Source organism: Haliotis cracherodii, unplaced genomic scaffold (assembly GCF_022045235.1).
Source record: "Haliotis cracherodii isolate W230 unplaced genomic scaffold, xgHalCrac1.p SCAF_3, whole genome shotgun sequence".
Classification (NCBI taxonomy): domain Eukaryota; kingdom Metazoa; phylum Mollusca; class Gastropoda; order Lepetellida; family Haliotidae; genus Haliotis; species Haliotis cracherodii.
Genome location: NW_027266286.1, coordinates 14689755 through 14715549, shown reverse-complemented (window position 1 = coordinate 14715549; position 25795 = coordinate 14689755). Strand labels below are relative to the sequence as shown.

The 25795-nt window shown below is 39.4% G+C and overlaps 1 protein-coding gene across 1 annotated transcript in view; it reads right to left on the bottom strand.

The window, feature by feature from the left end:
* The window catches only part of LOC139474836 (perlucin-like), a 30180-nt gene extending 13527 nt beyond the window's left edge, over positions 1-16653 (bottom strand). Inside the window, exons 1-2 of the mRNA XM_071257984.1 lie at positions 16544-16653; positions 13652-13740 (exon numbers count right to left, since the gene is read on the bottom strand). Coding sequence (XP_071114085.1) covers positions 13652-13740; positions 16544-16598 — 144 coding nt within the window. The 5' untranslated portion in view covers positions 16599-16653. The remainder of the gene's footprint in view (positions 1-13651; positions 13741-16543) is intronic.
* Positions 16654-25795: the final 9142 nt, after the last annotated feature.

The following is a 25795-nucleotide window of genomic DNA, read 5'->3' as shown; positions in this document are numbered from 1 at the left end:
ATAAGCTACATGCAATAAAGCAAACCATCGGTTACACCTACTTGGGCTGTCAGTCCAGATTTGAAGAGGTCATTATGTGACGATGTCGTATTGGCCATTCTCGTTATACGCACGAATATTTGTTAAAAGCTGAAGATCCTCCATTCTTTATCTCTTGTGATGAGAGAATCACCGTCAAGCATATTTTGCTTGATTGTGTCGATTTCTCTCTCACAAGGGATAAATATTATCATTCATCTTCTTTAAAGGATCTTTTTAATAATGTCAGCACTCATTGAATTCTTGAATTTTTAAGAGAGATAGAGCTAATATATAAATTTTGAATAGATGATTTGCATTTTAACTAAGTTACATATTATCATCAACTGAGATTACTGATGGTGTTGCCACTCGGGTGGTTAAAGTAGCGTAAAAAGATTGTCCTCCTGCTAGTGCCACGTAAATCTATGTTTGATCAAGGTACATAATATAGACTTGTGTTTTAGAACTTAGATTGTATTGTCTTTTTCAATATTGGCTAGCATACGGTACAGCCACTAGTAGCCAAAGGGATGGCATAAATCTTGCTGGGGAGTCATGCAGGAAGCATTGGTACTGTAAGTCCCCATGATCTCCAGTAAGGTGGTCTAACTTTGGATATTAGTGGTCTATAGCCTTGTTTTAATTGATAGGACTTAATATTATAGCTATATGTTTTTTAAAAGAAATTATGATCTAGTTTGTTTTATCAAAAACTGTGATATACCTTACTGTTTTACTGTCCTTTGTTGACAGATATTTAAGATTTAATACCTAGTTCCCATCGCTATATGGCTGAAATATTGCCGATGCGATGTTGAAGAGATTAACATATGGCGGCAAAAGAACGGCGTCTTCTTGTCTGTGGTAGCCAGAATAATCACAAGATGTTGAAGACAGGTCCCACAAGTCAACAGTAGTACCAAATGTACTTTTCCGCTACAATCCAGGTTTCACCACCCATGACTCAGGTACCCACAGCAAGAAAAGACAGTGTAAGGAATGTGGTCTTACTTCACCTTCAGAATAGGATGTATCCATGGTTACTGACTGCCACCTGTGAGAAAGGGTACACTGACATTCCCGCGAAAACCTGGTATCATCACTATTTGAATTAAAATTAAAATTGATTAATTGGTAAGCGTCCAGAAAGTGTCCGGAAAAGCGTCGTGTTTTTCAAGCGTAAAATGGACGGAAAAACTATTCTTTTTGCTCCGCCTTGCCAAACTGTTAACAGCCAATCAGATGGCGCTGGTCCCCCGACGCACGTGATGCCCAAGGCTTCCTTTCGGAAGCCGCAGGTTTCGTATTTCTGGCATGCCTTGCACTAGTATCTGTGGCGGGCAGTGCAGCGAGATTTGCAGATTAGTCAGTTTTAGGATATGTAACATGTTAGTTGAATTAAGAGACGCGCCATGAAGTCAAACCAAACCATGTTACCAAGTTTATTGAGATAACATATCCTCCCTTATGCACAGTTACCTCTTTCGGATATTGGGTTGTGTTTTATTTGGTTATAACAGTAACTGATTTTTAATGTGAAGTTTACAGGATATCGGCCTTTTCCATAGGACGAGAGGTCAATCACATGACGTTTTTCACGTGACTGTTTTCTTGAAATGACATAAACACTGACTACTTCCACATTCCTAGGGAAAACCCCAGGGAATTCCCTACCACGAATTCATACAGAAGCGTTGTTTGTCATAATTTAGACACTTTAATTTTGAACTTAGCGTCTTAGCATTCTCTGGGATAAGTCAGAGAGTTTGATTGCATGCCCAGTCAAGGATACCCTCGCTACAACCCGTCCTAGAGAAAAACAACAACCCCCCCCCCCAAAAAAAAAATAAATAAAAAAAAATAAATAAATACAAAAAAATAAAAATAATAATTTTTAAAAAAATCAACACTTTTGTTGTGACAATCTACAGCTATTTATGAATTTACCTTAGTATCTATTTGACACATCTTTACAATCACCTTTCAATGATCAGCCAATTGATCAGTGATGACAAAGGCTTGAAATAGCCACAGGTTAATTAACAACTTCTGAAATATCTCCCGTCACGTTTATAGTGTCGGCCATTTAGACGTCTTGTACTTGATGTAAATGTATTACGACGCTTAGTCATTGTGATTGACTTACTGAGGTTGTTCTTAACAGACCTTCTCATCTAATAAGGATAATTTTGGGAATACATTTCTTGTAAACAAACTAAAACAGACGTGTATCTCTTTTGGGGGAACTATTTTATTCCGGAATGGCCTATTAAATAAGTAGTAAGTCAAGGCACCAAGGCCCAAGGTTTTGGGCGTTAATAAAATACACTGATGCAAGTATATTCTAATCAAATCAATTGGATAATTGAATATGTTATCTTTTACATATTACATAACATCACTACACAAAATTTGGACAGTTGCAGTAACACACAACGGTGAGCGCATTAAACACCACTTTGAACAGTATTTCAGTTATATCAAGGCGTATCAGACTGATGTGGGATAAAAATCCGAAGTGTTTCAGCCCATCCAACGGGTGTTCGCGAAAAGGTGAGCGTATCCTGCCACACGGCTGGAACCCGTCACAAACACATGCAAAGGCAAGTCAATTGTTCACCCGAACAAAGCACGGAAACACACAATGATACCCGTCCTCATTGTTACTGAGCATGTAAATTACATTGTCCATCAAAAACATCGACGAGTATAAACAATATGTTCCTACAGGTAATACATGTCATACATTTCACAAAATGTATTGACTCAGGGCATTATTGTTAATCACAGCGTATAGACTCGGCATGCAGATGAACTCATCACACATCCCATCATTGATAATCCTTCTTGAAGAGCTATGAATTCAGAAGCGCATTTTTACACTTTATCTTTTAACTGGCATGTTAAACTTCTATTTCATAACTCAGTTTTATTTGCACGGATCACTATGGAATCTTGGAAGGGACATTGTCGCGTTGTCGTATTGTCGCATTGACGCCCTTACAAAAACAAGCAAAACGTGTCAAAATTAACCAAAGAGCGGCGTTAAAACAATTTGGTTTCATAATGGACCGTTGCAGTCATTTTAAATAGAACCGTTTACATATGTAGTACCAACTCAGTTATTGACATCAAGAGCACCGATCTACGCAATTGGGATACGATGACATGCATCAACCAAATCAGCGAGCCTGACCACCCGATTATGTTAGTCGCCATTGTACAAGCATGGGTTGCTGAAGGCCTATTCTAACCCGGATCTTCACGGGTATTTTATTAAATAATAAGGTACAGTGAAATTCTGTATATGTCCATAATAAGCGTGTATAAGTAGATGGATAATACATCCATACACGCCAATTAAATGGGTTACACTGCATATGGTTCATTGATGAACTCTTTTACAAGTCCATATTTCAAGACATGTATTTGATATTCATAATAACTCCACAAAAGCTACACAATGGCGACAAAACGGTACCAGCATCACAGATACCAATAATACATTTTTGAACATGAGATAAAAGTTAAAACATGCATCTAAATAGTAAATTAGAAGGATTAAAAATATACACTTCCGACATTTTTCGTATTTCGTTTGGAGAGGGAAGTAGTGACAGTAGTGACTGGTATCTGATGGGTGCAAACAGGTGTCGAGTCGCTGTCTCAGATGGCTCAAATGTCGTAGCTCTAAAGATCACGACGGTGATACAGACTGTTAAGTACTTTGTCTTACAGTCCCTGAACCGTATTACATTTCCTTCCGCCCAGGCCTTACTGTTATGCCCTGGAGACCCAATGCAATTTAACACTGTCCTTGTTGACACTCCATGGTGGGTGGGGAGCAAGGCTGCTGAATCATTTTCTTTCACCATGGCTCAAAATCATTCTGGTTCTAAACGTAGACATTTAGATACAAGTTCGTCTGAGACTGATACACACGTTGATTTATGGGCTCGATTCCTTGTGATCGAAGCTGCAGATCATGAACCAATCAAACTCAACCCTTTTGCTATATCTAAAGCTGTTCATGGCTATTGCGGGGATGTAAAAAACGTTTGCGCAGTGGATCTCTTTTGGTAGAATGTGTACGAAAGCAGCAAACTATAAATTTATTATCAATTACACAGTTTGCTAATGTGAAGGTCGTTGTTTCTGCTCACCAGACTCTGGACTCTTGTCGTGGCATTGTCCGTGACAGGACACGTTCACTGTCGGATATGTCTGAAGCTGACATTGTTTCAGAACTTCAAAATCAAGGAGTTCAATCAGTCAAACGTTTCACCCGAAAGGATGAAAAATCTAATATTGTACCAACGATCACATATCTGTTCACTTTTGACCGGCCATCGATTCCTAATTCGATTAAAGCTGGATATGTCAACATCGGAGTGGAGGTGTATGTCCCCAATCCACTCCGATGCTACAAGTGTCAAAAGTTTGGACATGGTTCAAAAACTTGTACTCGCCCCATCGTTTGTCATCGTTGTGGTGGCAACCATGAGAATACGGACTGTAGTCTAGACCTGAAGTGCTCCAACTGTGATGGCCAACACAAGGCCTCTTCCAAATCATGTCCTATTTATAAGACTGAAACCCAAATTCTGAAAATGAAGTGTGAAAAAAACATATCTTTTGCAGATGCTAGGAAGCTTGTCACTCAGTCAAGATCTTCTTCAACTCTGTATTACTCTGCTGCTGTGGCAAAGCCTATCACAACCTCATCATCTGTTCAATGTCAGACCGATTTGACATGGGTCACTTCTTTTCAACCAGTTACAACTGTGTCTTTCACTAACATTAATATATCTGACAGTCAATCCGCATCTCCACCCGTTAGTGTTCAGGCAGAGACTCAGACTTCTCCTAAAGAACCAGATGTTCTGAACCGAACATTATCAAAAAGACAAAGGAAAAAGTTAAATAGAAATCTTTCACCCAGCACCCCTTCTTCTTCAGTATCTCTCAACAACTCCTTTAGTGCTTTAGACATGGAGGTGACTCCATCATCAGACATTAACGGTAGGAGTTCTTCTTCCTCACGTTCACCAATCGAGCCACCATGACTCACTCATCAAATTTAATTCAGTGGAACTGTAGAGGACTTAGGAATAATTACAATGAGTTACAATTCTTAATTTAGGATTTTAAGCCATCTGCCATATGTTTACAGGAAACATATTATAAGGATACTGACAAATTTGATATTAGAGGTTATACCTCTTACAATGTATTTTCACCTCCTGGTGCTAAAGCCACTGGAGGTTCTTCAATTCTAATGAAAAACGGCGTCATCCACAGCCCCGTTCAACTTTCTACTCCCCTTCAGGCTGTTGCAATCCGTGTAACTTTGCACGTTGTTTTTACATTGTGCTCACTATATATCCAACCATCTTCTTCTCTCCGACAGTCTGAACTTCAAGCTCTCTATGATCAACTCCCAAAGCCCTGTATTATTACGGGTGATCTCAATGGGCACAATCCACTTTGGGGTAGTGTTCAGACAAATAATAAGGGGAAACTTTTGGAAGATTTCATTTCCAACAATGACTTATGTATCTATAACGATGGTTCAAACACATATCTACATCCCGGTACAGGTACCTACTCTGCTCTTGATTTATCAATCACTCACTCTGATTTATTAAACGAATTTGAATGGTCCGTCCACGAAGACCTCTGTGGCAGTGATCATTTCCCAACTAATTTAAAACCTGTCTTACCTTCAGATGTTCCTCCTTCAACAAGATGGAACTTCACTAATGCCAACTGGCCTTTATTTGAAATGCTCGCATCAAAGAAATTGAAACCTGATCTATTTATTGATGCGACTGATCCTGTACAATTATTTTTGGATGAATTAAACAAAATAGCAGATGACTGTATTCCTAAGTCCTCTACAAATCCACACATCCGTAAACCATGGTTCAACAATGACAGCAAACAAGCTAGGAAGGCACGGGAAAAGGCTGAACACTATATCCGTCGCCATCCCATGGTCCATACTTTGAATAAATATAAAATCTTAAATGCTAAAGCCAGGCGTACGTTTAAACAAAATAAACGCCAATCTTGGCAACATTATGTTTCCAAAATAACTCACGAACGCCCTTGTCCAAGGTATGGAACATGATACAGAAAATTAAAGGTAAGGGTTCTAAATGTAGCGTCCACCATCTTAAGAATGGGGAGAACCTTATAACTAATAAATCGGATATTGCAAATAAACCCGGTGAAACGTTAGCAAATATTCTTCTTCCTCAAATTATGTCCCTCAATTCCAAAAAATTCTAAAACAACAGGAAAGGAAAACTATAAATTTTAAATCAGATAATGGGGAAGATTATAATGAAATATTTTCGATCCATGAACTTCATACAGCTCTTGGACAAGCTCATTATACTGCTACAGGAGCTGATAATGTACACTATCAACAAATATTAATTACAAATATTCAGTGTTGCTTTCAAAAGAATCGAAGTACCGTTGACCATTTAGTACGGTTAGAATCATTTGTGAAAAATGCAATCATTAATAACCAGCATACAGTGTCTATCTTTTTCGATTTAGAAAAAGCGTATGACACAACGTGGAAACACGGGATTTTAAAGGATTTACATGATTTTGGATTGAGAGTCCGTTTGCCTGAATTTATATCCAAGTTTTTAACTGACAGACAATTTCAGGTCTGCGTGGGTTCTACCCTGTCTGATCATTATCATCAGGATCAGGGTGTCCCGCAAGGCAGTATTTTGTCTGTCACCTTATTCAGTATAAAAATAAATAGTCTTTCAAAGGTTTTAAGTGATTCACTAGATGGATCACTTTTCGTGGATGATTTTAATGTTTCTTGTCGTGGAAAAAATAGGCATACAATAGAGAGGCAATTGCAAATCTGTCTCAATAAAATTCATAATTGGTCCCTTGAAAACGGGATTAAATTTTCCAAATCAAAAACTAACTGTATCCATTTCTGCAGAACATATAAGCCGCATAAGGGCCCTGAACTATTTTTAGATGGCACCCCTATCAAAGTTGTAAAAGAGGCCAAGTTCTTGGGCCTTATTTTTGACAGTCATTTAACTTTCCTTCCTCATATTAATTACCTTAAAGCCAAATGCCTGAAGGCACACGATTTGTTGAAAGTAGTTTCAAATTCCAAGTGGGGTGGGGATCAAACAACCCTCTTACACTTGTACAGATCATTGATCCGTTCAAAACTTGATTATGGCTCCATCGTCTATGGTGGAGCCTGCAAAAGTAATTTACAAAAACTGGATACTATCCATCATCAGGGCCTGAGGCTTTGCCTTGGAGCCTTCAGGACGTCTCCAATTTACAGTCTGTATGTAGAAGCAGATGAACCTTCTCTTAAACAACGCCGTCTGAAATTATCTTTACAATATGTCACTAAATTATATTCTTATCAATCAAATCCAGCTTTTAATTGCGTCTTTAATGCTCTTTACCAAGATATTTACAATAAAAAATCATCTCTTGTTCCACCACTCGGAATCAGAATCCAGTCTGCTATGTTTGCTTCAAATATTAAACTGCAACATATTGCTCCCTCTCAACTGTTTTCATCACCTCCTTGGCAAATGGTAAGGCCAGGCCAAAATCTGATACAAATCAACTCATTTATCAACAACAATATAATGAATTAAGGAGCACTTATGATACTTACAAATCCATATTTACAGATGGATCCAAGGATGGTGACACTGTTGCCAGCGCCACTGTCATTGGATCCAGAACAATATCTTCACGATTACCAGATAACAGTTCCATCTTTACAGCAGAAGCAAACGCCATTTTTACTGCTCTAAAATATATCAAAAACCAATCTAAACATGAACAATTCATTATTTTTTCAGATTCTCTTTCATGCCTTCAGGCTATTAAAAATATGTAATGCAAACATCCACTTTTAATCCAAAAACTTGAATTATTGAATGATCTTGCTACTGGCCAATATGACATCGTCTTTTGTTGGTTACCGAGCCATGTTGGGATTGTTGGTAACACAATGGCTGCTGCTGCTAAGGCAGCTCTCAACGAATCTGTGACACCACTTCTTCTACCCTACAGTGATGATAAACCTGCCAGATGTTACATCAGAGATTTAATGCAGAAGAAGTGGGACACCCAAGTAGGTATCAATAAATTACATGCAATAAAAGCAAATATAGGTTATACCTACTTGGATTGTCAGTCCAGATTTGAAGAGGTCGTATTAAGACGATGTCTTATTGGCCATTTTCGATATACTAATGAATATTTGTTGAAAGGAGAGGATCCTCCATTCTGTATCCATTGTGAGGAAAGAATCACGGCCAAACATGTCCTGCTTGACTGTACTGATTTTTCCATCACAAAGGATCAATATTTCAAAGCATCATCTATTAAGGATCTTTTTACTAGTATCAACTCTCGTTTAATTATAGATTTTGTTAAACATATTGAATTGTTTGCAAAATTTTGATTTATAATATTGTATAAAAACTATGTTTTATACTTGGTAGAATAAATTAACAACTGTGATTGTAAGTGGCTGTATCCTCGAAGGGGGTTAAAGTACAGTAAAATTATTGTCCCCCGGTGAGGATACATAAGTTCCATTTCTTTCAAAGTAAATTTATAGCTATCACATTTTTAATCGTAGTATATTTGTTCGTTTTAATTGGTGGTTAATATTGACAACAATCGCCAGCGACTGAAGGGATAGTGTAAATCCTGCTGGGGAGCCGTGCATGTAGAAAAAGCATCCCCTCGGTCCCTAGTGTGGTGGCCTAACTATGGTTGCTGGCGATCTATAACCCGTTTTTATATTGTGTTGTTGAATTGTACCATATTCTTTTATATACTCTCAAACTAGTTTTAACTAAAATCTGTGATACTCTAGTTATTGTACTGTCCTTTGTCGACAGGTTTTATAGTTCAGTTTTGTGTTTCATGAATATATAATTGATTTAGTCACGATATGGCTGAAATATTGCCGATGTGACTATAAACCATAACTCACTCACTCACTTACTGTAATGCTATAGCCTCAAATGAAACAAGCCTAGATGTTCAACAGGTTCAGGCTGCAATTTCCATCCCGCTGGGGCTCCAATTAAATTTAAATGTAGTTTCTCGTTTTAATCAAAATAACATATTTTGAGAGACTAGGCGTTAGCCTAACCATGAAGTACAACTATCCAAAAGATCCCATGCATGTCTACATTTCTTCAGACAGAATCTCCATGTTCCTATCGATATATATTAAAAGAAAAATGAATTAAATATTACAGCACTGGTGAATAGGTTATATGCGCATGTCAGCGTCGATCCTACAATATCCTTTTGCGCAAAATACAAATATACTCATGACTTAGCGTAGTAATACCTCGCAAATACATGTCCAGATGTATACATCAGTTTCATCTCGTCGCTTTGGTGCTTTTAGCTCTTTTTCTACAGGAGATTATAGTGTCTTCACACCAGAAAGCCAGGTCCAAATTCAAGTCATAACTTCATGGTCCGTCTGGTATGTTGGAAACTAATATGTCAATATGGATGAATATTGCCAAACATGGTATTAACCCGATTACTCACATAATTATTCCATTTTCTTCATGCACGTTCAACAAACATCTACGATCACTATCTATAAGAAGGTACATCTATATTCATCCAAATGTCCATACATATATGTCCACATATATATGTATTAAGCAACCCCTACACTCTTCCTTAAAGATAGCTAGATAAAGGGGGCGGTCGGGTAGCCTAGTGGTTAAAGCGTTCGCTCGTCACGCCGAAGACCCGGGTTCGATTCCCAACATGGGTACAATGTGTGAAGCCCATTTCTGGTGTCCCCCGCCGTGATATTGCTGGAATATTGCTAAAAGCGGCGTAAAACCAAACTCACTCACTCACACTCCTTAAAGATAAATGCCACGCATTTCCTCTGTATGTATTTATATATGTAAACATCGTTTTAATGTCAACACTGATGCAGTGAACGTACCACAGACCCGATGCTAGAAAAACATCTAATCTCTGAAATGAACATATTTACAGAAAAAACCCAGTTGTTAAACAATAGTTAGAAAATATAATAAATAGGAGCCAAGAGATTTTCTTCATTTTGCCAAATAATAGGCTGTATTGGACATATTTGTTTCCGGGTCGGTATGACAGACAAACCTGATGCTTTTAAGTAAAAAGATAAGTAAGTATTCAAATATGTTTGTGATTAACCTAACATGAAAAATATTGAAAGATGATTTATAACTATTTATGTAATTATTTCAAATTAGAATGATAGCACAGCAGGAAACCATGGCACTTTTATATACGTATCTTGTTAACCCAATACTTTTTTTTAAGTAAGAGCAACATGTAGTGGCCCGTACTTGAATAATGATGACATCCTGAATAGAATTCGACCGCGGCAATGCCAGATAAATCCATTTTATGAACAGGAGGGTTTGAATTTGGACTTTCCCGCATATTCGCACAATTTTCTCGTCGATTATCTATACCTTTTCTCCCAATACCGATTGTCATATCGCTCTCACTTTCGAATGCGATTGTTCGGGCATTGCATTTATCTACCTTCCCCAGCTACATCTATTGGGAACAACTCACTAGACACTTCCCTCTAAAAAATAACGTCAAATTTACGACGTCCTCAAGTTGCGAGTGCATGTTCGAATCTACATAAATGACGTCATGATAGAACAATTTTTTATCGTGAAATAAATATCGCTTCCATCCTCTTTTTCTTTGCGATTTATCGCGTAGCTATATCATATCATCAAATGTCAATTTCTCATTGCTTTATCATGACGTATCCGTTTCATAACCACTCATGTAGCAATAGCATACCCAAATATCGTTGACTTCGACGTAGAATAGTGTCATGATATATGATTATCCTTTGGTGAGCAACATATGCTTACTTTTAAGAATAGCGACTTTACATTTTTATATCACTTTATCAGGTCTCTGTAACATTTGCAAAATAAAACGAATTTAATAATACAACTGAACCTAAATGTATGTATGTTGTAATATCCTTAAGTTGCTGAGTGCGGCATTAGACAATAAACAAAACATAATATCTTTAAGAATTATGTTAACAATGCCGATGCTAAAAAAAAAATCTCAACAATATCCATACCTCTTTCTCTATGTTTAATATGAACACATAATAACTCTTTTTAATAGTCTGAGGTAATAATAATGACAATAATGTCATAATAATATCATCAATACTTATGTTACTTATCCATAACTGAAGTAGTCCTCAACACTATACGTTCAGTGAAGAAACCCATGAACATATTAACTATGTAACATACATTAATGGAAATTAGATAAACAGTTGAAGTTAAAGGATATTATTCGGTCGAACGCCTATCAGCCAGTACTACATTATTAAATTGTGAGTCTACAGTGATTTTTGCAAGGCTTCTCTCATAAATGTCATGACGCATTTTAGGCCAGGGTTCTATACTCGCATTAATGTGCTGACTTATTATTGCGTTAATTTCATTTCATGTGGGACCAACAGAGGGAATTATGAGTATCGACTATTTTTTAATATTTATCCAGCTCAAACGATCTATTGGTTTGATTTATTGTTATGGTATCCACAAAATAAGTAGGATCCGGTTTTTTTCGTTTTGTTGTTCTTTGTTTAACGCCGCACTCAGCAATATTCCAGCTATTTGACGGCAGTCCGTAAATAATCGAGTCTGGACCAGACCATCTAGTGATTGATATCACGAGAATCGATCCACGCAATTGACATACAATGACATGCATCAACCAAGTCAGCGAGCCTGACCACCCGATCCCTTTAGTCGCCTCTTACAACAATCATAGTCGCCTATAACGGCAAGCATATATAACCTTTTATTCCTCCATAAAGAAGAGTACAAAAAAAGCAGAAACTAATAGATGAACATTTATCAGAAGAACATATTATTTTGCATTAAATATGCAGAATGGTAATGCTGATGTATTGAGAGTTAGTTGAACACCATTTTAAACATTGGCTTGACATATTTAACACACACTCGTGCAAAGTCATCAGCATCTTTGTCACATAGTCTGTAATCTGTTCTACAAGGACAACATGCATTCAGTGAGCTTTGCTGAGTCCATACCATGCAGGTAGCAGCTAAAGTCGACATCACCGATATTGATCAACTCCATCCAGAGCTGATCCCGAATATCACACGTACATTCGCACTCAACAACTGCATGTGTCACTGGATCACGATACACAAGACCACATTTGTGGCACAGTCCTGTATCACACATGTCCTTTGCGGTGGCACACGTCCTTATCATTTATTGTTATGGTATCCACAAAATAAGTAGGATCCGGTTTTTTTCGTTTTGTTGTTCTTTGTTTAACGCTGCACTCAGCAATATTCCAGCTATTTGACGGCAGTCTGTAAATAATCGAGTCTGGACCAGACAATCTAGTGATTGATATCACGAGAATCGATCCACACAATTGAGATACAATGACATGCATCAACCAAGTCAGCGAGCCTGACCACCCGATCCCTTTAGTCGCCTCTTACAACAATCATAGTCGCCTATAACGGCAAGCATGGGTTGCTGAAGACCTAATCTAACCCGGATCTTCAAAGGTCAAGTGGGATTCAACTGATATATCAAGATGAAATATAACTGAATTATATGTGCTGTTTATATATCTAAGTTTGTCAAATTGTTACTAAATGTTTTGCCACAGCAAGGCTACGTATTCACAACTTATTGTGCTAGGCACAGTATAATTCATGAGTCTGGACTGAGGGAGGGCCGTATTCCTCCATGTGGGTCACCTGCTTGGCAATATGGGGCGGGAAAACTGCAGGGGGTGAGGGCAGTTAAGTTGATGGTACAGACAGATAACAGAGATCATTTTACAAATGTGAAACCTCATTCCACAAAGGAAGAGTCGAAAGCTGAAATTTACAGAACAAAGGCAGTTATTTCTAGTTTCTTACTGACTCTCGAGGATACATTTAATAAAACAATTTATGTGTGTGTGTGTGTGTGTGTGTGTGTGTGTGTGTGAAGAAGAAGAAGAAAAATGGCTACGTAGTTCGGGTAGATATGTAGAATGCCCGGCCAGTATTACCTTTGAGACACCACATTTTCATCATTAAAGTGCGTAAAACATTTATTGAGTACAAAAACCACTATAAGTGAGTGAAACAAAAGACATCAGTACAAGCACACCCAGTCCCCCAACCCTAAGTTTGCATGTATCAATACTCATACCTGCCACATCCTCAACCACTTAACCTACTAACACAATCATCTCACTACATGTTCGCCTACCCTCGTATCACAACGCACGCACGCACGCACGCGCACACACATCGCATTCATCTTTCCCCTTTATCCCTACAACCATCTCATTATGTCTACCTCAGCCACCATGGATCCATGCGCATGCTTACACACATAATCCATCCTCCCACCATTCCCCAACATCCATCGAACTATAACCGCCTTCATGTATGGGTATTATATCTACACTGTAGATATCGCTCGATCTCAACCAAGCGATATCTCCTGTGAGAGCCAGTTTTGGATGATAAAGCGAACTTACCTTCGCTTCAGCGAACGACGCCACTGTGGTTGAGATCCAGTAGCAGGAGTTCCCTCGCCGAAGGAATCCCAGAGGACACCGGCTGCGTGCTTGTTCCGGAAAAAGTGATTAAACCACAACTATTACGTCGTCACTTTATCATTTAAATGGCCTATTCTTTTTCAAGAATGAACAGTTGGCTGTACCCGAGTCACGCCTACATTACCGCACACAACTTGGCCCGGTGTAACACAGGATTACATTGATATAATAAAATTAATTTGTGATGCTTTTGGCAAGAAAAGACTGAATCTAGTTTCATAGCATCCTACCAATAATGAGAAGGTAAACGCTATACAAAATTATTGTGCATTATTGGCATATTGGGATCAGATCATGAGAGAGACAACTCGCATCTGGCGAGAAGTGAGTGAGTATGGTTTTACGCCGCTTTTAGCAATATTCCAGCAATTTCACGGCGTGGGACACCAGAAAATGGGCTTCACACATTGTTCCCATGTCAGGAATCGAACCCGGGTCTTCGGCGTGACGAGCGAACGCTCATCTTGCGAGGAAATATTACGATATACGAGATAAAGACGTTACGAGATATATCCCGTGTATATTGTCAGAACATGAATCATTCATATACATCTGCAAGACTCGTATTACAACATTCATTTTGTGAGATCATGATCAACTGATTGACGAGTTTGAAAACGTGGTATATTCGAGGGTTGATTGATAAGTTCTGAAACTCACATTGACCTAAAGATATTCAAATAATAATCCCCTACCACGTGGATACACTTTTGCCAATGATGTTTGAGGAATTTTATCCAAGTTTTGTAGAAGTCCTCATGACTGTCCAAATCGTTCTCAACAGCTGCTATGACGTCATCGTTCGTGAAGAAATGGGTTCCGGCTAGCGCTCTCCTCGTGTTTGTGACCACATGAAAGTCTGACGGTGCCAATCAGCAGAATAAAGTGGGCGCTGAAGGAGTTCGGAGATCGTAAATTGTAGCCGTGGGGTTACTGATTTGTGCACTTGCGCATTGCCCTGATGGAGGAGCACACCTGTTCTTTGCTTCCCCCATCTCTTAGTCTTAATCTAATCCCATAGTTGCCTCGAAAGCGCCGCATAATGTGTTCCGTTTGCCGGTCTTTTGGAAGATGTAACAGAAGTTAATATTTGGGATAACACTGACTTAGATCGCTGGCGATTAGGTGCCTCACCCTGGCAGTGTGGGTCCGAATTCCGGACGTGACTCAACCCTAAAAAGTACGAGAAACTGTTCTTTACTGAGAAAATGGTATCCCTAATTTAACATCTGTTACATTTGACCACTTTCTAAATGTGTTTTGGAAGATAGTTCTCCATGATGGCACCCTAATCATCCCAGAACACAGAGGCCATAACCTTTCCAGCTGATTGGACAGTCTTTGCCTTCTTTGGTGGTGGTGATGCTTATAATTAAATTCGACAACGTAAAACATGTTTTATCTACAAAAGTTTAACCCCAAACAGTTGCATATATCAAAACAGACAAAAATGACGGCATTGATGAACATTACAGGTGTAGGAATACATACAGTGGCGTGACATGAATCAGGTGATCGTTTAATTTATGCACATAACTTGACACGCCTACATAGTCAGTAGCCAATCAACGGAGAGTGGGATTAAAACAATGTTCATTTGACCTGTCAATTAAGGCAAGAGGCGAAAATACTTGCAACAGTCAGACTGTAACGAACCGGAAGAAATATGTCCGAGAGAAGGCGGCTGTTTCAAATAACATGGTCATTTACTGCGTGATTCAAGCATTACTTCTCTGATTACGGTAAAACAGTTGGAGAAATGCTAGTTAGAAATGAAACGCGAAGACATGAAAGTTGAACCGAGGCGAGCGGGAAAAAAAACTGGCGAGCGAGCCTGCACGTTTGCTGTTTCATTCATTCTCGGCCTTCGGTTTCAAAGGGTAGATTGGACAATGAATATGCATGAAAGTCGCTAAATGTCCTGTGCATGACGATACACGTGAGCAGAAAGGGAATTCCCTCGACTGTAATATTGGGATTCCCCGACATTCCGCAGTAATAAAAGTAGTGCGCAGCGGTGGGCGTGGCTTAATTTTTTACATTCATTGGGAAATGAATGCAATAACACGTCACCAATTCAGCTAATCAGAATGCAGGAATTTCCATGAACACAACGAAAATTTAATTATTTAGAAATAAAAGGTTTTGTTGCATGTTGATATTGAATAAATCACCCCTAAGAGAAATATGAAACTTCTATAGGTCATAATCATCTACATTTGAACAGGCGGCAAAAGAAAGTATATACCTATATTTGATGGTATTAAGTAATAAGTAATGGTTATTCCATGGTGATTTGATACAGGTATCACATTTGTGTTTTGGACCATAAATTTGCAGTGTTTCCGCGACATACGAACCTAAATAAATGTTTGTTTGTTGTTTAACGCCACACTCAGCAGTATTACAGCTATAGGAAGGCGGTCTGTAAATAATCGAGTCTGGACCAGACGCTCCTGTGATTGACTTCCATGAGCGTCAATCCACGCAATTGGGATACAATGACAAGCATTAACCAAGTCAGCGAGCTTGACCACACGATCCCGTTAGTCGCCTCTTACGACATCATAATCGCCAAATAATTGTAATCAAGCCAAAAGTGAAGGGACGAACTGACGGTATTACATATGTCCCAAGCTCACTTTCCCGTTCAAACTTTGGGAGTATATGATGTATATATAGCATCTGGACGTAATTGAGACCATAACTGACTATTGTTTTAAGAAATATTTCCTCTTGAGAATTTGCCTTGGAGTAAGAAAGGCAATACACTCCGATGACATAAGTAGACATAATTAACACATGAATTACCTGCAGCCAGGGATGCAAATGGGAGCAGCAGGAATGATAGGACTTCGAGTCTCATGCTTCTGGTTGGCAGCGTCAGACTTGAATATTGGGAGGCACAGCTAGATTACAGGTTATACTTGCAGCAAGGCAGTAGGTGCGAGTAAGGATGCACGTGGCATCAACAGCTTTCATAACAATACAAGAGATGAATACACAATGCCATTTAGAAAGTGGTCAAATGTAACATATGTTATATTTGCGATAACACTTATGTGTTATTCCAAATATAACATATGTAAAATACAAGAGATGACATTTCGGTTTGACGACTTCACTGGGCATTTACATTAGCTTGATTGCAGTATCTATTGACTCTGGGTAATGAACATGTCTTGCGGTGTTAGGAACACGGACCGTGGCGTTAACGATAATGCATGGTGTCAGGCCATTTGGGACGCTTGAGTTTATACACCTGTCGACACACATGCTTCATTCTTCCTGGTACGATGATGGTGTCAGATCCTGTTAGTTTATACCACAGCTGTTGTATCAACACTCGAAATAATGAAAAATATCATGTTTTTCATTTGTGCTTTTTGGTTTTTCATATAAATATCGATATCAATAACTGAAATCAAAACTAAATATGTTGAAATGGCTTTACATATAGTTCAGTTTCTTAACTCCCACGAGAACAAACGAGTTTTAAAATGGGATGGGGCCCGAATAAGTCAAACCTCCAAGGTTCTGGGATTTTTGACCGCCTCAGTGGTCTAGTGGTAGAGCGTCCGCCCGCAGAGCGGAAGGTCCGGGTTCGATCCCCGTCCGCGTCATACCAAAAGACGTTGAAAGATGGTACTTGTTGTTACCCTGCCTGGCGCTCGGCATTATGGGGCTAAAACAAGGGCTGGTCAGCTTGGAGTCGGTAATCTGTGTCTGAGTGGGGTATTCATGTTAAACTGCGGCATGGTATCTCGGTGTGCTAGCACTAAAAATCAGAATCAGTCCGGACTAGTACAAGCAGCCACACACACGTACAATAATTTTGGATGCGACGTTAAACCCTATTTCACCTCACCTCTGGGTTTTTTTGTCAGATAGAATATATTTACCGTGAAAGAAGCCAAACAATTTACAGTTAATTTTAAGGCATCCAGCGAACAATACCTTCTCTCCAGTAGTTGCTGGACCAAATAATTTCATTCCAATTACAGATTGTAAACACGTTATATATTTAACCAATAACTCTTACGACTCGAGGCACACCAAGCAATAATTTCCTCTCCAGTAGGTTCTGGACCAAATCATTTCATTCCGAATACTGTCAGCACCATACCCGTGCATGGGTTTCATCGAAATGGTAAACGTCTGAGACCTGCATCACTTCGGGCTTTCCTCCCACACTTAGCTGACACGCCGTGATAAAAGCGGCGTTAAACCCAACTCACTCATTCTAAATACAGATTGTCAGCGCGTTATATATTTGTTTTCACTCGCACGACTCGAGGCACACCAAGCAGTGCTATCAACTCACACCATGGTTGCTGACGGAGGTCTTCGATTTCACATGCGCTTCCTGTTTGATTTGAAATCAAACCGTCACTACTGCGTTTGATTATATAATTTTGAGTGACCTGAGTCCACAGAGGTTACCACTTTATGCCAACTATGTTTGACTAGATTCAACCATAAATAATTTGTGTTAATTTTTCATGCATATTACACAAGAAAACACAAAATAACTGTATCAAACACATAATCAAAGTTGCAATATTGATTCTAAAGTATGATTGGTTCTTTAACGTCGCACTCAGTAATATTCCTGCTATTTGACGGCGGTCTGTAAATAATCGTGTCTGGACCAGACAATCCAGTGATTGATAACATGAACATCGATCCACGCAATTGGGATCGATGACATGCATCAACCAAGTCAACGAGCCTGTGTAAAGTGTGTATACTGTGTAAAGTTACTGTGCTTCACATGAAGTGGTGTAACTGTTGTGCAATTGAAAAAAACAACATAATAATTGGTCACTCGTCTCATCAATGTTTTATCAACAAATTCATTGACAAAACTAGATGATTGAAAACAGCCTGGAGGATGTTATTCTAACTATCAACCAAACATTGAACCAACTGAGCTAGCGTCACCGGCCGGTTCTGGTCCTGTCGTAGGCGTCTTTACAATCTCTTCCTAGGTTGTTCTATGGGGTAGAGGTCTGGAGCAACAGCCGGCCATGGCAATACAATATTATGCTGCCACAAAAGTTTGTTACAAGTCGTACAACATGTGGGTGATCAGGCATGATCTCGAACGATATTTAGTTGTAGAGCGTCCGTCCTGAGAGCTTCCGGGGTTCGATCCCCGGCCGCGTCATACCAAAAGACGTTGAAAGATGGTACTTGTTGTTACCCTGTCTGGCGCACGGCATTAAGGCGACTATGCTTGTTGTAAGAGGCGTCTAACGGGAATCGGGTGGCCTGGCTCGCTGACTTGGTTGATGCATGTCATCGATCCCAATTGCGTGGATCGATGTTCATAATATCAATCACTGGATTTCCTGGTCCAGACTCGATTATTTACAGACCACCGTCATATAGCTGGAATATAGCGGCGTTTAAACAATAAACCAACCAAAAATATGTTCTACACGGCAGAATTTCAACCTGACTCTGACAGAGATTAAAAGTTGAGACATTCAATGAAAGTGCAAAATCAGGACATAGTGCTGGAGATTCAGAATCTCGAGGAACCAAATATTCAGCAAAAGAGAAAAATGATTGACTTTGTGCATGTCAACAATGATAACTGGACTGTGTCATGTCAACCAGGAGGGCTTTGTTCTGTTGGAAAATCTGAAACTGTTAAGAAATGAGATTTTCAATGAAAGAAATCTAACATCATCAGCTGAGGACAATGTGGAACTTATGAGCCCTTCTACATCTACATTCACTGACAGGTTTTGTTTTGTTTGTTTGTTGTTTAATGCCGCACTCAGCAATATTCCAGCTATATGAGCGCGATCTGTAAATTAACGAGGACCCGTGAAGAATCCGGGATAGAATAGGTCTTCAGCAACCCATGCTTGCCGTAAAAGGCGACTATGCTTGTCGTAAAAGGCGACTAACGGGATCGGGTGGTCAAGCTCGCTGACTTGGTTGATGCATGTCATCGATCCCAATTGCATGGATCGATGCTCATGACATTAATCACTGGATTGTGTGGTCCAGACTCGATTATTTAGACCGCCGTCATATAGTTGGAATATTGCTGAGTGCGGCGTTAAATAACAAACCATTTACCACAGAGTTAGCATACTTAAAACACTCTCCCTTCTCACTACTCTTTCCCTATGATAGTAACACATTTATTTCATTATTTCAAGATGCCTCTACACATAATTGGGCGTCATGACACTGGTGTTCTTTTCCAAGTTCCAAAGGATCACAGAATCAATGGAAACCATTCTGTATCCGATTTTAACAGCTCAGTAGTAGGAACAAAACAAAGGTTTGGAGGAGGAGTTCCACATAAGTCATCAATGTCTATTGACTGGGACAATGCCAAAACTGGACAGTAACTGGACTGTTTCATGTCAATCAGGAGGGCTTTGTTCTGTTGGAAAATCTAAAACAGTAAAAACCCGAGATGGATCCCAAAGGCTCTGTCCACATTCATTTTCAATAAAAGAAAACCAACAACTCGGGATTCCTTCAACGTCGAATGAGGAACTGATGAGCCCTTTTACATCTATATTCACTGAAAGGCCACTCTTTCCCTAGGATAGTAACACATTTATGTGATTATTCCAACAGGCATCTACACATATTTGGGCTTAAGACACTGACTATGACTATGCTTGTCGTAAAAGACGACTAACAGGATCGGGTGGTAAGGCTTACTGACTTGGTTGATGCACGTCATCGATCCCAATTGCGTGGGTCGATGCCCATGATATTAATCACTGGATTGTCTGGTCCAGACTCGATTATTTACAGACCGCCGTCATTATAGCTCAGATATTGCTGAGTGTGGCGTTAAACAACCAACCAACCAACCAACCACTGTGAACAGACTGTTCATGTCATCCACGCAATTGGAATCGATGACATGCATCAAACAAGTCAGCGAGTCTGACCACCCGATCCTGTTAGTCGTCTTTTACGACAAGCATATAGTCACCTTCAACGGCAAGCATGGGTTGCTGAAGACCTATTCTATCCCGGAATCTTCACTTTTAAATGCTATGAAAATTGTACATCTGTGAGAAACATCCCCAAATCCGCACTACTGCATGAATGGCCATGTCCATCACAACCGTGGGAAAGAGTTCACATTGATTTTGCCGAATACAAAGGACGAAATTACTTCATTCTAATCGATGCCTATTCCAGATGGCCAGAAATGTACCTGATGAATTCAACAACCACAAGCAAGACAGTTGAAACTCTGCGACATATCTTTGCTACACATGGCACACCAGAACAGTTAGTATCTGACAACGGCCCACAATTCAACTCAGAAGAATTCAACACTTTTATGAAGATGAATGGCATTAATCACCTGTGCAGTGCCCAGTATCCAACGGTGCAGCGGAGAGTTTTTGTTCAGGTGTTGAAGATGCACCTCAAAACTTCAGAAGAATCTGATCCCCAGAGACAGTTAGCAAATATGTTGATTGTGTACAGAACTACTCCTCACACAGTCACTGGAAGAACTCCGTCAGAACTGCTAATGAAGAGAAGAATCAGAACAAGACTTGACTTGCTCCAGCCAAATCTAAGACAACATGTTACAAAGAAACAAATAGGCCAGAAGATAACACATGATGGTGGATTAGTCACGATATGGCTGAAATATTGCCGATGTGACTACAAACCATAACTCACTCACTTACATGATGGTGGAAATCCTACCTTGAGACAGTTTGAACCTGGACAAAGAGTAGCCGTCAGAAGATTTAGAGGTCCAAACAAGTGGGTCTATGGTTCCATATTGCAGAGAATCGGCCCCCTTGCTTACATTGTGAACATTGACAATCACCCCAAGTCATGTGCATATTGATCACATCATTGTGGCTCCTAACAATGATTCAGGTAGTGAATTAAGACATCCTTCACAGAAGAGAAATGCTGTTACCAACAACTTTGCAGACTACAAAGTTTATTTTTCCTGAGACATCACGGACCATGCCTCAGCAGCCTGCAACACCACCATCCACCACTGAGACAACGATGACTACAAATGACGATGCACCATCAAGTGAGATGTCTTTCCCCAACACCTCACCGGTGCCATCGATGACGATGCGACGTTTACAACCACTTCGCCTACCTCCTGAAAGACTTGATTTGTGACTTTCTCGCATTGTGACTTTTTCGCATTCTCGTATTGTGACCTTTTCGCATTTCCTCCTCCTAGTGTTCCTTAAACTTGTTCGCGGGTGTGTTGTATATTCTAAACAGGGATGTCATTGCATAAATAACTTAATTGTATATATATTAGCTTGGTCTCGTCGCTATATGGCTGAAATAATGCCGATGCGACGTTAAATTTTAACTCACTCACTCACTTAACAGGGAGGATTGTAGTGTGGTGTTGTTTACATGGTGCACGTGCTACTTCGCGCACTGCCAATTCGGATGTGACGTCACATGTCGAAGTGACGTCACTGGCGACGTCTGCTTGTCATTGTCATCGTGGGCTCCCAAGTAAACAGGCATTAACAAAAAAGGTCATCTCCTTATCATTACGTACTAGGTACTGAAGAAATACTTTGGCCTATACACTACAGTCCTGAAAGTGGACAGGTCAAGCCCCCGTCATACTGCAAAGTGACAATGCTTTATTGTTTAACGCCGCACTCAGCAATATTCCAGCTATATGACGGCGGTCTAAATAGTCGACTCTGGACCAGACAATCCAGTGATTGATAACATGAGCACCGACCCATGCAATTGGGATACGATGACATGCATCAGCCAAGCCAGCGAGCCTGACCACCCGATCCAGTTAGTCGCCTCTTACGACAAGCGTTGTCACTTCTTACGGCAAGCATGGGTTGCTGAAGACCTATTCTACCCCGGATCTTCATGGATGGACACAGTAGTTTGTTTTTCTGATTTCTGTCCCTTTCATGGCCATTGACTTGGTTTCAAATTCATTCCTGAAAGTAAAGGCAGAAGAGATCGATTTGCTTCCATGTTCAAGCACGTGCCTACACCATAAAAACATGTATATTTAGGTGACTATTCTTGTTCACTGTTCACCTTCTGAAATTGTTTGAACAGGGAACTTTATTTGAAATATGAGTGTCTGAATAGTTCAACACAGACTTTCAAAATATCAAAGCAACTTCTACTCATATAAGCCAGAACAAGTTTGGTTTTCTTTTGCTTCTGGTACACTGAAATGTTAATCAAAGAATGCAATCAAGATTGCCTTGGAATACAGGAATATATAGATAACACATGTATCTAATTTTTTTAAGAATCACCCATGGCCTCGTTGATGACACATGTTTTTTTAATAGTGCAAGCTCACCGAGATACCATGCAATAAACCAAAACGACCATTGATTAATTTACTGTAGAATATTGTAGTTCTTCTCAGAATGGTCAGTTGTGAGACAACATAGCTGTGAGTTATTCTCTTTGACATATCAAGTATCTTTCCTCACACAATCATCTAGCATCACTGTTTTGTTTGTTGTTTAACGCCGCACTCAGCAATATCCCAGCTATATGACGGCCGTCTGTAAAAAGTCGAGTCTGGACCAGACAATCCAGTGACTGACATCATGTCGATCCACGCAATTTGGACACGAGATGCATCAACCTAACCACCCGATGCCGTTGGGCGCCTCTTGCGACAAGCATGGGTTGCTAAAGAGCAATTCATACCCGGATCTTCACGGATCCTTTAAGGAATATATTTTAGAATCATATCACACTTCTGAATGGGATATCAAGAAAACTGTGGACAAAGAGTTTAGATTATTTTTCCACAACATGCTGAATCCAACAGTGAAAGGTCCTCTCACTCATCAGACCACATCAGCCTCCACAGAAACAAAGACCACCGTGAGGAGAGAACACCAGAACACGTTGACCATTCGACCCGTGAAGATCCGGGGTAGAATAGGTCTCCAACAACCCATGCTTGCTGTAAAAGGTGACTATGCTTGTCGTAAAAAGGCGACTAACGGGATCGGGTGGTCAGGCTCGCTGACTTGGTTGATGCATGTCATTGATTCCAATTGCGTGGATCGATGTTCATGATGTCAATCACTGAATTGTCTGGTCCAGACTCGATTATTTACAGACCGCCGTCATATAGCTGGAATATTGCTGAGTGCGGCGTTAAACAACAAACCAACCAACCGTCTGTAATCATTGTTTGTCCGGAGCATATTTCTTAAACCGTACAACCTAGCTTCACAAAACTTGGTACACTTACCAATCAGGCTCAGTAGTGCCTTTTGCTATTTAGAGATTTTTAGAATTTTATATTTTTGTCGTTTCCATGGAAATATTATGAACTTAGGAAATTTGAGGGTAGTGCTCTTGTCCGGACCATATCTCCCGAACCATACAACTTAACTGCTCAAAAGTTTTTACACCTATCAAGCAGGTTATGTAGTGGTGCCTTTGCTATTAACAGATTTTTTATTTTTTCAATTTAAATTGAAAATTAATGAAGGGTAATGTCATATGTTAAATATGTCTTCGGATGACTCTTGTAATATCATTGTACACACACAAAACGACATAGTGTAGTTTTTAAATAGTGATCTGTTTGGCAGTGTTTTATATATTGTATATTTTCCTTTTCACTTTGTCTACTGGCCTGCATTAGTCCTTGTCATTTTCCTGTTATTTCTTATACATTGCAAAATAAGATTTGTCTGTACAGTACCAGCACACTTTAATAAGGACTAAGAGCAAATGTGCATATTTCTCAGTGTTTTTGTCAGTTTGTGTTGTACCCAAATAGAGGGAATATCGTTACTGTAGTTCTTGTCATTGTCTTGGCAGCAAGTGCCACATGATCATAGGCACCACTTCAGCATGTTTAGTTCATACAAATTTACCAGTGAAGATCAGGGTTAGAATAGGTCTTCAGCAAACCATGCTTGTTTTAAGAGGCGATTATCCTTGTCATAATTGGCGACTAACGTGATTGAGGGGTCAGGCTCACAGACTTTTTTTGATGCATCGTATCCCATTTGCAAGGATTGATGCTCATGATGTCAATTACTTGTTTGTCAGGTCCAAATTTGATTATTTACAGGCAGCTGTCAAAGCACGAATATTGCTTTGTACAGCATTAAACAACAAACAAAGTTATACAGTTCAATTATTAAAATAATCTTATACTCTAGTATTATAATGTGCTATTTCTATTGATTATTATGAATACAGACTGTTTGTATCTGTTTGTAAGAGACAAAACAAGATTCCCACAACTATCTGCACATGCTTTGTCATAACACAATTAATTTGGTATCTTCAGGTTATGTAAGTTTGTAAAAAGTGCTAGAAAGTGTCCACTTTAGTTGTAAAATCAGTATGTTCCTCACAACAGAGCTAATGTGCACTACCTTGTTGTGGTATTTTTTGTTGAACTCGTCTCTGTCTTTCTCAAGTTATGTTAGTGCAAGGTGCCTACCTGGTGTAATATCACCTGACAAGAATCAAGTTTGCTCATCATATTCTGAAATAAGTGTCTCCAATCTAATAGAAATGGGAAAAGTAATACGGGCGAGTCACCATCATTTGAACTCGGCTCTTAGGATCATTTTCAGTAGAATGTAGTGTTGTTATATGGACTATTCTTAACTGTGACCAAACAGAATTTTACTAGCCTTGGGCTTCCAACTAGTGGCTAAAGTTGCAGACTGCTAAATGCTATACAGAAAGATAATAATAATTTTCTGACTTCATGAAATTGGTTTGAATCCATACTGTGATAACTGTATTTAAGGACATACAAACAATGAAACAGACATTAGTAATACTTAACAACATCACCTATATGGGAAAAGTTGAGTGACTGTCGAATCCGATTCCTGAAGAACATTGGAAATGGATGGCATGATTCCAGAGAAGCATCCACTTTCAAAATAGGACACAAACATCTGACTTCCCTTTGTAAAGGCAATGGAGTAGAAAACGCCTTGTACAACATCTGTGGCCGCAGATGGTCTAAGACTTTTCTTTCCATTTTTGGGAGTTGTCTATGAGTTTTGGAGACAGAGCCGCTGTTAA